We start from the raw sequence: 15,632 nt of genomic DNA on the forward strand, positions 1-15,632 counted from the left end.
TGTAGCTACTCCTCTGTAGCAAAGCTTGAAAAGCCCCATGCATAAGCTAATAATATCTATTTTTTTTCAGTCCAATAAAGCAATATGGCTAAACCAAGACTTAGGATTCAGAATGAAAAAAACAGCGTAAAATGAACTCAAAGGGTCCAATACATGGCCAGTAGCCCAGAAGAGCACCATGCCTTGTCCACTGCTTCAGTATATCACAAAACACCAAAATTCCAGAGACAAATCTTCAAGATTTGAGAATGAGTAGGCACAAAGCCTTCCTTTAATTCAGTGAAGCTACGTTTGAAGCTTCTCAGAGCAAGTCAGTTACTATAGAATGATAGAATGGTTTGGGTTGGAAGGGACCTTGAAGATCATTCCGTTCCAACCCCCTGTCAGGGGCATGGACACCTTCCACTAGACCAGGTTACTCCAAGCCTCATCCAGCCGGGTCTTGAACACTGCCTGAGAGGGGCAGCCACAGCTTCTCTGGGCAACCAGTGCCAGTGCCTCAGCACCCTCAAAACTTAAGGTCTGTGCTTTGGTGAACTGGAATCTATCAAGGTAACTCCTGCATCATATGGGTAAGCATGTCTCAGTATTAGAAAACCCTAAAATAACAGTTCCGTGAAATTATGCATTTTGTTTATTGCACATAAACTCCTAAGCCTGAAAATTCATGTATTTTCTGGAACGCTGCAGTCAGGCAATGCCAGCTTAAGTATGAACCTGCATAGTTATGCTTTGGAATGCTTCAAGCTCAAGGTCTTGAAGGAGATTTTCCATCTAGAACATAAGGAAAGTTCCTATGGGTTTGGTTTCCCTAACAAATGAAGCCTCAGCATGGTAGAACCTCCAGAAAGACTTGACATATTGTTGTTCTGCATTGCATTACTAGGAGCTGGCAAGAAAATTAACCTATCAACAAGCCAGAAGTGCTGATAGCAACTAATAATCTCCCTTGCTCATGACAGATGAATCCTTAGTCTATTGCAAAAGCCCTGCACCATGGCAAATACATGGATGAAAACAACTGGTATGAGGCTGGGGCCAATCACACCGTAACAGCAACTTTGCCTTTAGAGCTCTGCCTCCGAAATAGGTTAGTCCACCAGATAAAACAACTTTTTCATATCCTTTTCCAAATTTAATTTCTGCCCTTCAAGAACTGCTTGAATTCACTGGAACTGCACAAACCCTTCCAGATTCATGGGTTCTCCCATTTCCCTCCCCCACCTCCCCCGCATGCCATAACCCAAAAATGGAAGAAAAAATTCAGAACCACAGAACTAGTTATAAAAGCAAATACTGCAACAGCTACTTCCCACAACTGAAAAAAGCCCCTCCTGGATAAAACTGAGATGTGAGGAACAACTTGTAGGACGCACATGCAGATACCTCCTTCGTAAAAAAGAGAATTTTCTCACTGAAGCTATTTAGCGAAAAGCAAATGTTCCTTTGCAAGGCTTCGGAAAACACATGGCACCATTATTATTTTATTTTTTTTTTTTTAAAGGCTCCTGAAGAATGCAAGACATAATTGTGCTGCTTCAAAATTCTGAAGCGTGGCTTTATTCCAACTGAAGTCCAGCAACAGCAGGGGCTTTCCTGACTTCAGTGCTAATCCTGGCACGAAATATTTAGCTTAGACAGCAGCAGTGCTAATAGCCATTGCAAGGCTGCCACTACTGTAAATACATCTAGCTAGAAAAGATGCAAGGGATACAAATATGGAATCCTTCTCCAACCTAGTTCCAAATGACTCTTCAAACAAACCACAAGCTGCTCAGTTACAAATTAACTCAAGGTAAGAGGACCCCTCCACTCTATCTCCGACTACACAGTTTACTTGTCTACAGACTGGAGAAGGGACTTTTTTCCCGAGCTTATACTTTCTGGACATGTTCCAATGGAGAAATTGCTGATGCACTCACCATTACGCATTTTTGCTGTCCTCAGTGTAGCTGTGTACATAGACTCCATTGGGCAAATGTGGCTAGACGGTGGTGATGCTGAAGCCAGAGCAAAATGTAACTTTCTCATTTGTGTTACCTCTGCAGTAATGATAGTGGTGAGAACGTGCTATCAATTTTCCCCAGTTTTAGCCATGAAAGTGTACAAAATATGAGCGTTTTGGTTTTTGTTTTTAACCTGAAACTTGTTACAGAAACACATCTAGACTATCATACAGAAAGCAATTTAATTGTGTGCCCTTTACACACTTTGGAATGTAATTCTGGAAAGGAATTAATAGACACTGTTGCTTGAAACATTCGGACATCATAAAGAGCATAATGTAATGTTTATTTGCAGTCTCCATTATCTCCAATCCAGTATTCACCACTTTTCATACATGAAGTCCCAGAACTGATTTCTATATACACTCTGCCTCAATTGAAAACACAACTGTATTTATCTAAAGCATTTGATCAAGACTGGCTGTTGGTACACAACTATTTACCCAATTCTCTGACCTCTGTAGCACAAGTAGGAAGAGAAGCACTGGGCAGCCAATTGATGAGTTACCAAAAAGTGCGAATTCAAGAACCAGAAACTCCTAAGAAACAACCATGGAAAAAAAGAGTGTTGGCTGTAAGATCTTTATTTCTTCCATAAAAGAGGAAGGACTACATCATCTAAGCAGAGAGCTTCCGAATTCTATTAAGCAAGATGGTTCAATCTATATCCACAGTTGGGGGGGGGGGGGAGGGGGCAAATAAATAACCTTGCCCCAAACAGCAACCATAAAGACAAGCTGTTCAAAACTGGTCACGTTTTGCACTCCTTAAGAAACCAGGAGAAAAGGGGAAAACAAAGCAAACCCCCAACTTGTGTCCTAGAGTGGAAGTATAAAAATGTCAATTATTTCAACACGGTACCTCTCCAGAAGAACGTGATTGCAGAAACAAAAGCAATGCCTGTGCAGTAAGTATCTTTTCAATGTCACTTTAAAAGCTATACAACCCTATCTGGATATGCAAAAGCTAATAATGCCAGACGATAGAGAAAGCAAGTAGGCAGCCCACCATTCTGTGGCATTAAAAAGTGATTAAATGAAATTCACAAACGGTTTAGTGACATTTCTGATAGACTAATCACATAGCAGTGCTCTAAATAGAGAAACAGACCTATTATCAAAATACTCCCTTTAAAAAACTTGTATCTCGGCGGAGTACTTAATGTATTTATTGTGTGGAGATAATGGCTTCTCACTTCAGATTTAGAAGAACATGGATGAAAAGAGGGCTTCCCACAGCTGTATGCACTAGCAAGAGCTAGTACAAAACCCACTCTTTGCTTTAAGTCTCCATGTTTTGGAAGAAAGGAAAACTAACTGTTGACCTAGTTTATGGGTTCATCTTAAAATCATCCTGTACTTTAAAAAAAAAACATTACCTTCTGTTAAATGGCACTGTTCAGCTACAGACATCAACCATTCAATTGAAGCAAAACTTCATTATTTTCTGACAGATTGGCTAAAATTGTCCAGGGAAATCAGAGCTGAAAGCTCAAATACTTTTTACAAGCTATATACAGGAGGATGAATTGCTTCTCACTATTACCTATCAGTTCAGTTTCCCCACCCTCCAACCCAACTCTGCCAAGCACGGGTGTTTCTCACTGTGGCCGCGGTACTTTTATAGAGAGACAATACAGTGCTGATCAATACAAACACTTTGCTCATTTTTTAAATTCAGGAAGTTGCCTTCTCCATGGCAGGTGCTCTTATTTCAGAAAAGCCACACTGATGAAAACATCCCTATGTGGCAGATGCCTGAAAAAAAAATTAAAAATAAATACATATATATATATATATATCTCAACCCAAGTGGCTCTCAAATCTGTCACAAACACATTCAGAATATTTCTAGCTAAACACAGTGCATAATTAACAGTCATCTTAGAAAGACTTAACCTTTATTTGCCCACTTATTTCAGCCCATGCTTATCCCTACTTTTCTCAGTACACTAGCTGGATCACGAAACAGATTTCTCCACAAACAATTTAGCCAATTTAACAATTTAACAATTTTGGGCTGGTCATCCACTTTGGAGCTCTACTGTACAATATGGTTGTAAGCAAATTCTGAATTCAAAGCATGGGGTTTTGATATTTGAAAACCACACTAATGTTGTATACAGAAACTGGCGGTCAGCAGTATCGCCTTTACAGACATTTTCAATTGCAAACTCATCTATTTTCACAATCAGAACATTTTTGTCTGAAAAGTTTATTTTAGTTCTCTGAACACTCTAAAGCGACTGTGCTTTTGATGTTACACAAGTGTCCAGATAAGATTAACAAAAATTAAAATGTTCTAAATTACAAATTTAATTCCTGTAAGAGCTTGAGAAAGGAAACAGAACAGAAGAGCATGACATACACACATTGTGAAGAAACCCCAACTTTTCATGCAATGGCAGGCAAGATGTAAAAAGCCACCCAAATTCACACATTTTTACACCGAATCATCAGAAAAGTACTCTGTAGTAAATCTGTACATCCAAATACATTTGGGATCTACACCTAAGTTACATTATTTAATGTTATATACACTTATTACCCCTCGTATAACGCTTAAAGGAAAATCATTCAAACCCAAACGAGAAAACAAAAAAAAAAAAAAAAAGGCAAGACTAACTTGGAAGAAAAGGAGAATCACTTTTGACATTCCGTTAAAATGTTGGTTTTGTTTCAATCTAGACCTCAAATTGTTTATTATAAAACAAACAATCCTCTTCATTTAACATTTTGCTTTCTAACTGTACAGTAAATTGCACTGCAGAGAACACGTCCCATCTTCAAAATGTATTTTCTTTGGATGGATTTAAGATGTAGCTGGATATTACTTTAAAGATAAATAAATTGAAGTTGGTCCAACTAGAACAACAGCTGATATATTACATGCATATGGGTTTTTTATATAGTTTTAAATTATTTTTTAAACAAATGAGTGTAGGGTATAGTTGATACCGCAAATAAACCAAAAAGCACCTGGAGTCAAAATATAAAACATACCTCCTATCCTGGCAATGGCAGTAAAAATCAGAAGAGTAATCTTTCTGGAACGGCATTTTTACATCATTTAGAAATGTTTAGTACCAGGAAGACTACTAATCAAGTAGTTTTAGCAGCCAAGTTTCCCTCTTTTTATTGAATGGAACAAATGCTTTAAATAAACCGTTCGTCCTCTTCACTGAAGAGAGCTAGTCTATTCATTTTTAATGAGCTAGGTTTTTTGTTTTGTTTTGTTTTTTTGTTGTTTTTTGGGAAGATTAGCCACGTACTGTAGTAATGCCTACTGCATATAATCCAAGCATTTGCTGTGAACAGTTGGAGAAAGCAGTCAGTAAGAACCTAGGATCAATGAAATAGATGTTACTTTAAGCCATCCACAAAATGGAGACCCATATAGTGCCCAGTGTTAAAACCCAAATCTCTTCTCGCTCTTTTTCTTGTGCAAGTTCATCCCCATGAAAACAGGAGGTGATCCATAGTTCAATTTTCTTATTTCCTTAGTCAATTTTCACATTAGTGTAGATTTTACGAACAAAGGCACTTGTTCCCATGTAACCAATAGCTCCTGCAAAATAAACCAAAAACATTGAGTGTGTTAGAAAGCTGATCATCAAAATAGGCCAGGAATACAAAACACACACACTTAAATATAAAGTCACCTAAAGCATGCATTCAGCATGCAGAAAATTATTTACCTGCAATACTTGTTTTCAAACTCTAATCATCCAAGTTTCCAGTGAACATCTGGCAAGAACTTCCCTAGTCTAGCAATCTAAATCCATTAAGCCATCTTACCAAGAGGCCATGCTCACTTGGCCTTGATAAATATAGCAGCCCCCCTACTGCTGCCAATAACCAGGTCCCTTTTTCTGAACAGAGGGTAAAAAACATACAATCACCCACTCTGCAGGGAAGGTGGATGGGAGGCGGGTTTTTATTATAAGTTACATGCCTTCTGGATGAGTGTTTTATTGGCAGATGGGTTTTTCATTCCCACAAGGCACAAATAATAATAGATCCCCATCCCAGGAGTCTTAAACTCCAAGGTCTGTACAAAGAGATTAAACTAGTAGCAGTAAGTAGTTAAAGGAAATTGCAACCTGTGGTTTTCAAATTAGTAAGAATCATGAGTATGCACTGTCACAGCAGTTATAAAAGAACAGGTCACTGGGTCTTGATAGGGGCAACAGTTTATACTAAACCCAAAATACTGCAAGACTAACAACAGCTAGAAATCAAAAAAATGCACTGGACCAAGACCTCTTCTCAGAAAGAGATTCAGCAACCTAGCTGGTCAAACCCAGAACCTCAGATTTGCCAGGCTCAGTAAATACTGTTCTCTTACAATATCTGCAGGTAATAGCTTCATCTCTTCCAAGTAAAATAAGAGTAAATCAGCCTTGTGGAAGCCAGTTTGGCTAATTCTCAGGTTAGAAGTGAAGTTGAAAATTATGGAAGAATTAGACACAACTGCTTTCAGACTGCTAGAATAACGCATCATAAAACATGTAAAGAAAAGGATAGAGAAGTCAGGGCCTGTAACTCACTACAGAGAACAGAACTCATATAAAATGTCTGGATGCTCAGTAAGGAACAGATGCTAAACAGAAAAGATTTTTATATTTTTGCTTCCCTGAAGCAATACAGAAAAGCCCAGCACAAAGCACGAAACAACACTTTTCAGTGATGTGGGATGCACCAAACTTACCCAAGATGTGTTAAATACAAAAGCCTAACCAACACTCAGTTTTCTGCCACAACTTCATTTCCCAATAAAAATATAAAAAGTTTCTTTTGCTATCAGAAATTAAAGGCTACACACCTGCAGCCAGCAGTGCTGAACACAAGAGCTTCTCAGAATCTGGAGAGTTATTTATATCCTGCAGACTAATTGGATAATTCTTGAGGTCAGCCATGAAACACACATGAAATTTTGGTTTTTACACCCCCAAAAGCCAACATTTATATCTGATCAGGAAACCTGCATGAGGCAAACCCAATGCATTATTCTAATGCTACTGCACTGGTAAAAATCTTGCGGAGTCAGTCTTTGGGCTATACAGCATTTCAAGCTGTATAAACATCATGGCTAGCAAATCAGCCACCAAAAATTACTAACTTGGACAAAGTAGAGTTCAATTAAAACAAATACAGCACACATAAGATCAGGTTGCTGCTTCCAAGCATGAAGTGTGCTGAGGACACACCGGAGGGAATGATTCTATGAAGACCTGGCAGTTCCAGGAGAGACCACTATAGCATTCAGACACACCCAAGCATGGGCTTTGTGACGTGAGCTTTGAGTTATACAGCAGCACACGCAGATTCTTCTGTACTCTGTCAACAAACTCGTCTTCTGTCTTATGCAGTAAATGGACAAAATAGTGTCACTAAACCCCAGTTTTAAGACTTGTCATGTTTTGCCTGTTAAAGCAGGCACTACCAACAGATTTAATGCCCATTTTAGTTGCTAAACTCAGATACATTCCAGAAGTTGTTCTCTGAGGTTTTCTCTAGTGATGTGATGCCAGATACCACAGAGATTTGGGAGAACAAAGCATTAATTGTGTTTCATTTGGGATCTAGTGAATGTGTGCATGAGATGGAAGTGAGGGGGAGGAGCAGAGAGTAGCTGTCACATGAGACCACAGGCTCTCAACCCCATAAACATATCAAAACTTATTCTGAATCATAGAAGCCTTATCCATGAAGACCACTAATGGCCAACACCCAAGGCAGGGTTTAAGCCTCAAGGTACTTCATAGGCATTGAATAAAACATAGGGCAGGGAAGGGGAAACCCTAGACAATAACGACAAGAGAACGTCCTCCTGAAACAAATGCAGGACAGTTGGTTCATTTACATAAGAAGTCCACAGTAAAGGGAATTATTTTATGTATTAAACACCTTATCAGATGATATTTATGACTTGGTTGTGGCCTATATAGGTTTAGCAGAAACAGACTGCAAGTGTATTTCAGCAGAGCAAGTTTAAAAAAAAAAAAAAAAATCAGAAAAAATCAAAATGGTGAAGAAGAGAAACCAGAGAACAGAAAAAGATTAATTCTTATCTATTACTTCAAGCTAATTACTGCTTCCTACAGCGGTAATGTGATGGTAAGCACAGAATTTTTTAAAAAAAGCCCTTCAATCATACTTACAGTATTTATCTGGACACTGAAGTGTGGTATTACAAGAGGCTGTTCTGTATACTACCTAGCTCCTAAGCCATCCACTGAGTTGAGAAATAAGTTTTATTCTTTTCTGTCACGAAGAGGGAAACACAAGGAGCTCAAAAGGTTTGGAAGTTCTCATGGGCTCCCTACTGTCCAGTCCCAGCACTGAGATGCTCTACAGAGGGCAGCAGACTTTGTGGATCAAAGCATCCCACCCACTACATGTGGGATTTGAGTTCACTAGGCATTGTCAGGGGAACTAAAACCCGAGTTGGATGATGCAAGCATACAGAGAGTTTTCCTGTGGCTGCTTTGGACCCTAACTAGTTTGTCTCATATTCAGCTGTGTGCTGCTGAACACGCCCATTTGTGGGAGCCTCCAAAGCATAGCTCTACACACATTTCACAGGAGACATACAGTCAGTAGCACACATACTGCACAATTCTTTAACACAAATGTCTTTGTTAGACCTCAATGGCAGCAAGCTCCCTAGACAAATGCTTTTTGACAGGGGATTTTTTTTTTATTCCCTCCACATGCTGTAAATGGGAGTTCTCACTAAAAAGGAATCTCACAGCTTCTCTTCCAACACACTTAAAAAGACAAAAAGAAATCTCAATAGAGCTGTGGAAATGAAGTTTAATGTGTTAAAGTATTTTCTGATTTTGAATAAATTTGGATTTTTCTCTAATATTCCATCAAGTAGTGTCCTACCATGACAAGAAAGCATTTGACAATCTTCCTTTTCTATGTTTTAAAAACCATTTTAATTACAGAAACTAGTGGGCAAGCTTGGCTTCTGCATCATAGACATTTTAATCAATACCAGCCCGAGCACTTTAAAAAGAAAAGATTAGAGCTGAAAAGTGTAAGCCTATTAAAGAAAAAAAAAAGAAAAAAAAAAATGGCTGCAAGACTACCAGAACAGCAGGGAAGTCTTGTAATGTGCCAAGAACCTGATGAAGCAAGATTAGATTGTATGAGAGAAAAGGGGAACAGGTACTCAGCAGTTAAGAGATTATTTCCCTCCCCTTTTTATAAAGCACCATGGAATTACCCACCTTCTACAGATATCAAGAAAAGTGTACTTTACTGAAATTAAGTTCCTGTAAGATATCTAATCAAATATCTAATGCAAAGAAAGCCTTCCACCAGTGTCTATAACACCAGTGTCTATAAGACTATTCATTCACTGCTGAGAAGTATTAAATAAGAATCACTTAAAAAGCAAGTAACATCATACAAAGTGTAAAAGAACTAAGTGACACTTTTCAGAAAGTCAGGAAGCAAAGGATAAAGCTAATATCCGACTTTATTACATGACCTCCATGCTGAAAACTATGGTTTTCTCCAAACATCTGTCAAACAGAATCTTAAAAAGCAATGAAACCCAGCTGCACACAGGAGCACTCTGAACTCTCCTCACCCACGAATATCCCAATACTTCCTGCTCAAATGTTAACCTGAAAATTCAGTCCTTTTTTTGTTCTGATCACCCTCGCATATACATGCCACGAGACACAGACAGTAGTGTCCTCAGCGCTGTGATACCATTGGTGCCTCAGTGGTTGTATCTAGCTCCTTTTCTTGGGGCAACAGTAAAAACTGCACAATGACATTCTAGCATGGACTAAACTTGATTTGGGATTTGTTTTACAGAATTTCTTGCCTAAGATTGAGTCATTCAAGCCTGCGCTGAAGGTGAAATTCTCTGCACAGTACATAAACTATCTTCCCATCAGAAGGCACAATCCACAGATCTCCTATATTAGTTAGGAATGAAGTATAAGCACAGAACTCAAAGATTCTGTTCCAAAATTGTAAGTTTTTTTGAGCAGATCTTGCAGACATACACACTCCACCACCAAAATCACATAGCTAAAATCAGAAACATAACAGTGTGGAAAATTCCAGTAGAAAACTGCCAATATATTTGAAACTTACCACACATGATTCCCAAAGCTGTGCTAAATACTGCCATATAACCAAAGTAAAATGATGTTTGAAACAAGCCATACATCCTGAAAAAGATAAATAAGAATTTATGCTAGGTATTTTCTCCATTTTTTATCAATAAACTTATTTGACAATGCAGTAATCTGATATTCAAGCAAGAAAACTACCACTTACTTTGTCTTGAAAAAGTAGTAGTAAAAGGAGTACATGTAAACATAAATCGCAGTTGATGCCGCAGAAAGAAAGCTTGTCCACTGCCTGAAAGTAAATGCACATATCCATCATATATCTAACCAAAAGGCTTCCCAAGAAAATGCACAACGCACTAAAACCTTAGTCTGAAAAAGAAAGTGCACTGGTTCTACAGACTTATTTAACAAAAACTACATGTTGTCTGCTGTAAGTGACAAAAGCCTCTATTGCAACAGCTACCACTGACACCAAGTGATGATCCTTCTTCATTTATATGTCCTGCGTGCCTTCACGTACCATTTTTTATACAAACATACATGAGCTCACAGATGCACATACACACAGAAAGATTCTGTACAGAAAGGATCCAAGAACTGCTTTTATTCCCTACAGCTAAAATCTGGACATGGGACACTTTGATAAGACCCACCTAGACTGAAGAAACATTATTGTTCTACAGAACGCACATAATGTGGTAAACTATGCAAATAATGCAATACTTACCACCTGTAATCCTCCGCATTTAGCAGGAAATACGTACAAACGATAGTCACACATACTGTCACAATGCAGAGTATAACCAGAACCAACATCATAAAGCCATAAACATAGTAGATCTTATAAGCCCAGAATGAAGTAAAAATGAAATACCTGGAGAGTAAACAAAATATGCAACAAAATTGTAATTGAACTTAACTGATTTTAATTTGTAATCAAATCAGTAAATAGCTGACAGACTCACATTTCAATAAAAATTGATCCGAAAGGAAGGATTCCACCTAGGCAAACAATAACAGCTGGTTCCATGAACCTGAAAGGTATTAAGATTAGTTTAGGGGCAATTTTTAATCTTTTGTTTATAAATATATTAAGATATATGAACAGAGTACTACCACTATAGCACAGAGAATTCTTTAAAAGGCATGCTAAACAAGAACATTTCTGTATCATACCAGCATATTAGAAAGAAGATTCCCCCAAAGATGTCATGTGTATGGATAGGAGAAGTTATTCTTGGGGAAAGCTGAAACAAAACATAAGACTCATGCCTATGTCACCTACAGGCAGGAAGTCAGATATCTAACCAGCCCTAAAGGCTACAGAAAGAGTCTTCCTTGGCCCAGAAGGGCCGAAGCAATCAAGCTCCATAACATCCATTAGCCTTGAATGAAGTTACAGAAAACTCAGCACTGCTGATGGCTACAAATACAGCAAAAAAGCACAGAAAAAATTTTGCAGGGTAATGGTTATGTAACTAAGAACCAGTGTTTATTTTTAATGCTATGCTGAGTCATGAGCTGTGGCTAAAAATGAATACTCAGCTACCTGTAGATGATACTGTCACTTACTAAAGGTGACCTCTGTGCAGTACTTGCAGTGATGCCAAATCTAGCTAGTAACCAGTGATTTAATTTGCAGCTTCTTTTATTATTCATAGGGATACTTGTCTAAGTTGACGGTGTGCAATTTCATTACCTTCAAGAGAAGTATCTTATTTCTTCTTATCTGACATGCTGACCCAGAAAAATCCATCATATTTGAAAGATACAGGTCACAGTATAAATCAGGTTCTAGTATCTGAGCTGCACAACCCACCACTAACAAGAGACTAAGTGTGCTGCACTTTTATAATCACAGACGTACATGTTTCAGTGCCCAACTCACTGTTCCATTCCTCTGAATCGGGAAAGTAAGAAAAATCTATTAAAAAAACCCCTGAGGATATTTTCATTTCCATAGCTTGCTGCTTCCATCTCAGAATTAAATCAACAGGAAAAGGTGACTGCATTCATGACTTTCCAAAACCCCGTCTGCTTTTTGAGACTAGACACCCCTTTACATTCACTTAAAAAATAAAGGCTGATTCACAATTCAAATGGTATACCTGGAATATTTTAGGCTCTGTGACATTAACAAAAGTACAGAATTGGGAAAACAGCACTGCAAGCTTCTCCCCACCATCAGCCTGCAAAGATGTCTCAGCTTGTACATGAAGACCATTAACCAGAACAGTTCTCTGGCTTCAAGGCACATTCTATCCTAAATTTGTATGAGGCATTAACTAAAAGAGGAAGGTTTAGTTTCAAGATACCCATACAAGAACTGGGTTGGGACCATACTTTTTACGTAAGAGACTAAAGAGCATATCCAGCCAAATGCGAATCGGTGATCCAGGACCGTGAAATCTGCTACAACTATTAACTATCATGTTTTAATTCGACAGAAAAATCATATTAAGGAAGTACCAGTAGAACTGTTCTTCTAGGCACAGCTCAATTTAATTTTTTTCTGTGATAACTTTTTTATTCAATGATCACACCTGAAAAGCCATTTTTAACATATTGAATGGAATACTTCTTAATAGTCATGCTTCTCTTTACCATTTTTTCTCTGGTATAGGACGAGGCACTGCATTGACACGACATGGAAAATTAGGCTGTCCTGACAGATTTCGGCCAAGAATCGTACCAACGAGATTCAATGGAAGAATGACAAAGAAACAAATACAGCACACTGCCACCTGCAAGCAAAAATAAAATAATAAATAATTAATTAAATAAATAAAAGCCCAACAGGCGTAAGATGACAAAAAAAAAAACCAGCCTGCTCTCTATATATTAGCCCTCGGTAGTTATTGCTGTACAATCATACTCGCAGTTATAAAGCATTAGTCAACATACATCTATTTTATCAAACAGAAGCATTCATTTTCCTGAGAAACTTCTTAATTATTAAGTGTATTTTCTTGCCTCAGTTGAGAGAACAGAACCATTAGAGATTCAGATTTTCTGCGCAGGAAAGAAATGGAAATCTTCACAGTACTTCATCACAGAAAATTTTGTCAGCTTGTCTTTTGCAGAGTAAGCTATCCCTGGGAGTTAACATGTAGCGGTTAGCAATTGCACAAAATTAAAACTGAGGGTGCAAGATTTTTAATCCAATCCAAAAAAGAAACCCAAACATGAACTGCAAAGCCACGTTAGAATGCTACCGACCAAAATTTAGGGTTCAGTTTTCTCCACCGTCCACCAACTGGGTAATCAAGAACACAGACTGCCAAAGATACAAGTGACCATTTGTATACACACATACACAACTTAGAAGTGTGATGGTCCTATTACATATAGAGGTTGGGTTTACACACAATGCGGCAAAGTCAAGCCAATGTTCCAGCTCTTTCCAATGGAACAGCCTCCTTAAAATTTCACTACGAATCACCTTTATTCCCCATATATGTATGTAGCTGTACTTCTGCTACTCCTTAAAAGCAGATTTTTTTTTTCCAAAATGGGGAAATTCAAAGTGTTTAGCAAGATGTTCTCTTATTTGTAACATTTCATTCCAAGATGCATTCGCATTAGACAGTTTGTTAAGATTTTGATATTGATAATTAAAGACAGAACAGTTACCTGTGATGTAATAACCACAGCTCTGAATATTGACCCTATGTCCTTCTTTTTGCAAACATATGAAAATACTGCCTTTTAAAGGGACTGTTGCCTGAGGTGCTGTGTACACCCTGCTGCCTCCTGAGCAAAGAGGCTATAGCCCTCTTTCACACCATCAGGACACAAAGTCCATGGCAGCAGATTCATCCAAAACAATGGATAGAGGACCAAGTCTAAGATCCACACACTGACTTGTTTACAAAGCAGTTACTCCAGGATAAATAAAGGCTGTTCACATATGCTGTATCTATAGAATTCTATGCCAAGTAACTGAAAAGCCAGAACTATACTAGCTCAATACAAAGCATTACATTAATCACACCAGGCTACATCTGACAAAAGTCCATGGGTTATCCCTCTATTATTGACTTGTATAGCATCACTAGGCTAGGCCAGATGCGAATGGAAAATGTTGCCTGTTGTTGGATGGAGCAAGCTTTCATGCTTCATAGAAGGGGTACACCAAACAGGTGGTCAACAAGCAGAAGCACTGTCCAGACTGCTCTGTGTATCTTTGAGGAGAGGTTATTAAAGAATTACATCATTAGCCACTACAATATGAAGCTTCAGTGATAAATACGGAAAAGCTAAGTAGTATTTATACTTGCTAATAATAAAGCAGATTTTAAACAATTAATACATATTTGTTATCTCCCATTCATCTTCTTCCATTACTTGAAAAAACACAGGTAAGCAAGCATAGTCTTCGGTTGCCTAAAATAGATTACAGAAGTATTCAGCTAACTCACTTAATGGATGAAGGTTCTGCCCTTTAAAACTACTCACGTCTAAAAGAAGAGCAGATCAGAGTTTTCAGAGAAAAATGTCAAAAAAGCATTGGAAAAAAAAATCAAAAACCATCATCCTGAGCGTTACATTTACTAAAATCCTGACCAGAAGTCCCAGCATGTTTGAGGTGCACTGGGTAGGAGAGACATCTGAGAATCCAGGATCCAAATAAATTTTAAGCTGACCATACTGAAACTACTTCCAGTTTCAGGAAGAACTTGCTCTGCTTCTGGCCCAGCAAAGGACCTCCAGGTGTTTCAGGTGGCCCTGCCCATGGTGCTCCATGGTATCCCACCTGGTAGGTTTCAAACCTGGCTGAGGCAGAAAGCTCAACACAGGCAGTGTGAAAGGGTCCTGCACTTCTCATCCAGCTACAAATGTCTATAGCGCAGTTATCAAAATCACTATACCTTAATTTGTTAATCTCAGAAATTACCCCTAATTGGGAATAGTGGTAGAAAGTGAATCCAATGCTTCAGTGCAGAAAAAAACTGTCCAGGAACAGCCTTGGGTTCCAAACTGACCTGGAACAAAACTTGGTAGCTTGTAAATGTCCATCTTGCAAAACACATCTACCATAGGGAATTCCACATGGAAAGAATACAATTTTGGACAAGGAACAAAGCAAGGAAATATCCAGGCCTAATTACTGATTTTACAGGCCTAGTTACTACAGTTACTGGAAAACCCTAGATGCAAAAAAGGCAGTCAGTAGTATCGCATTCTAGTGACACCCGCTGCAGAACTGAACGGATTCAAATCAGGTGGGCAAGTAGAAGGCCCAACTTGTTCCAGCATGGCTTGGCTGCTTTGCTGTCCAAGAAACTGACTCAGCATCCACTCTGAATTCTAAAATATTTTATTTTCATACAACAAGCTGAGACAGACCAAGGTTCTGGAATAATGGCTTCATAAGAACTGCCAGCCTGCCTCAAAAGCACACTTGTAACTGGCATCTGTCAGAAAATCCAAGTGCTTGCAGTTTCATTATCAGATCACCCAAAGCATGACTGATAATAGTGTAACATATTCTATTCTACTAGCCACTTGGCTGAAAAAGG

General features: G+C 38.4%; 1 protein-coding gene across 2 annotated transcripts in view; it reads right to left on the reverse strand.

Annotated features, from left to right (window-relative positions):
- Positions 1–2,271: 2,271 nt before the first annotated feature.
- TM9SF3 (transmembrane 9 superfamily member 3) overlaps positions 2,272–15,632 on the reverse strand; it is a 58,509-nt gene continuing 45,148 nt past the window's right edge. For both annotated transcript variants that reach the window (XM_065671762.1, XM_065671761.1), the window contains exons 10-15: positions 12,715–12,854; positions 11,076–11,144; positions 10,838–10,984; positions 10,316–10,399; positions 10,130–10,206; positions 2,272–5,573 (exon numbers count right to left, since the gene is read on the reverse strand). In XM_065671762.1, the coding sequence (XP_065527834.1) occupies positions 5,506–5,573; positions 10,130–10,206; positions 10,316–10,399; positions 10,838–10,984; positions 11,076–11,144; positions 12,715–12,854 (585 nt within the window). In that variant the 3' untranslated portion in view covers positions 2,272–5,505. The remainder of the gene's footprint in view (positions 5,574–10,129; positions 10,207–10,315; positions 10,400–10,837; positions 10,985–11,075; positions 11,145–12,714; positions 12,855–15,632) is intronic.

This window comes from Lathamus discolor, chromosome 3 (genome assembly GCF_037157495.1).
Source record: "Lathamus discolor isolate bLatDis1 chromosome 3, bLatDis1.hap1, whole genome shotgun sequence".
NCBI classification, from domain to species: Eukaryota; Metazoa; Chordata; class Aves; order Psittaciformes; family Psittacidae; genus Lathamus; species Lathamus discolor.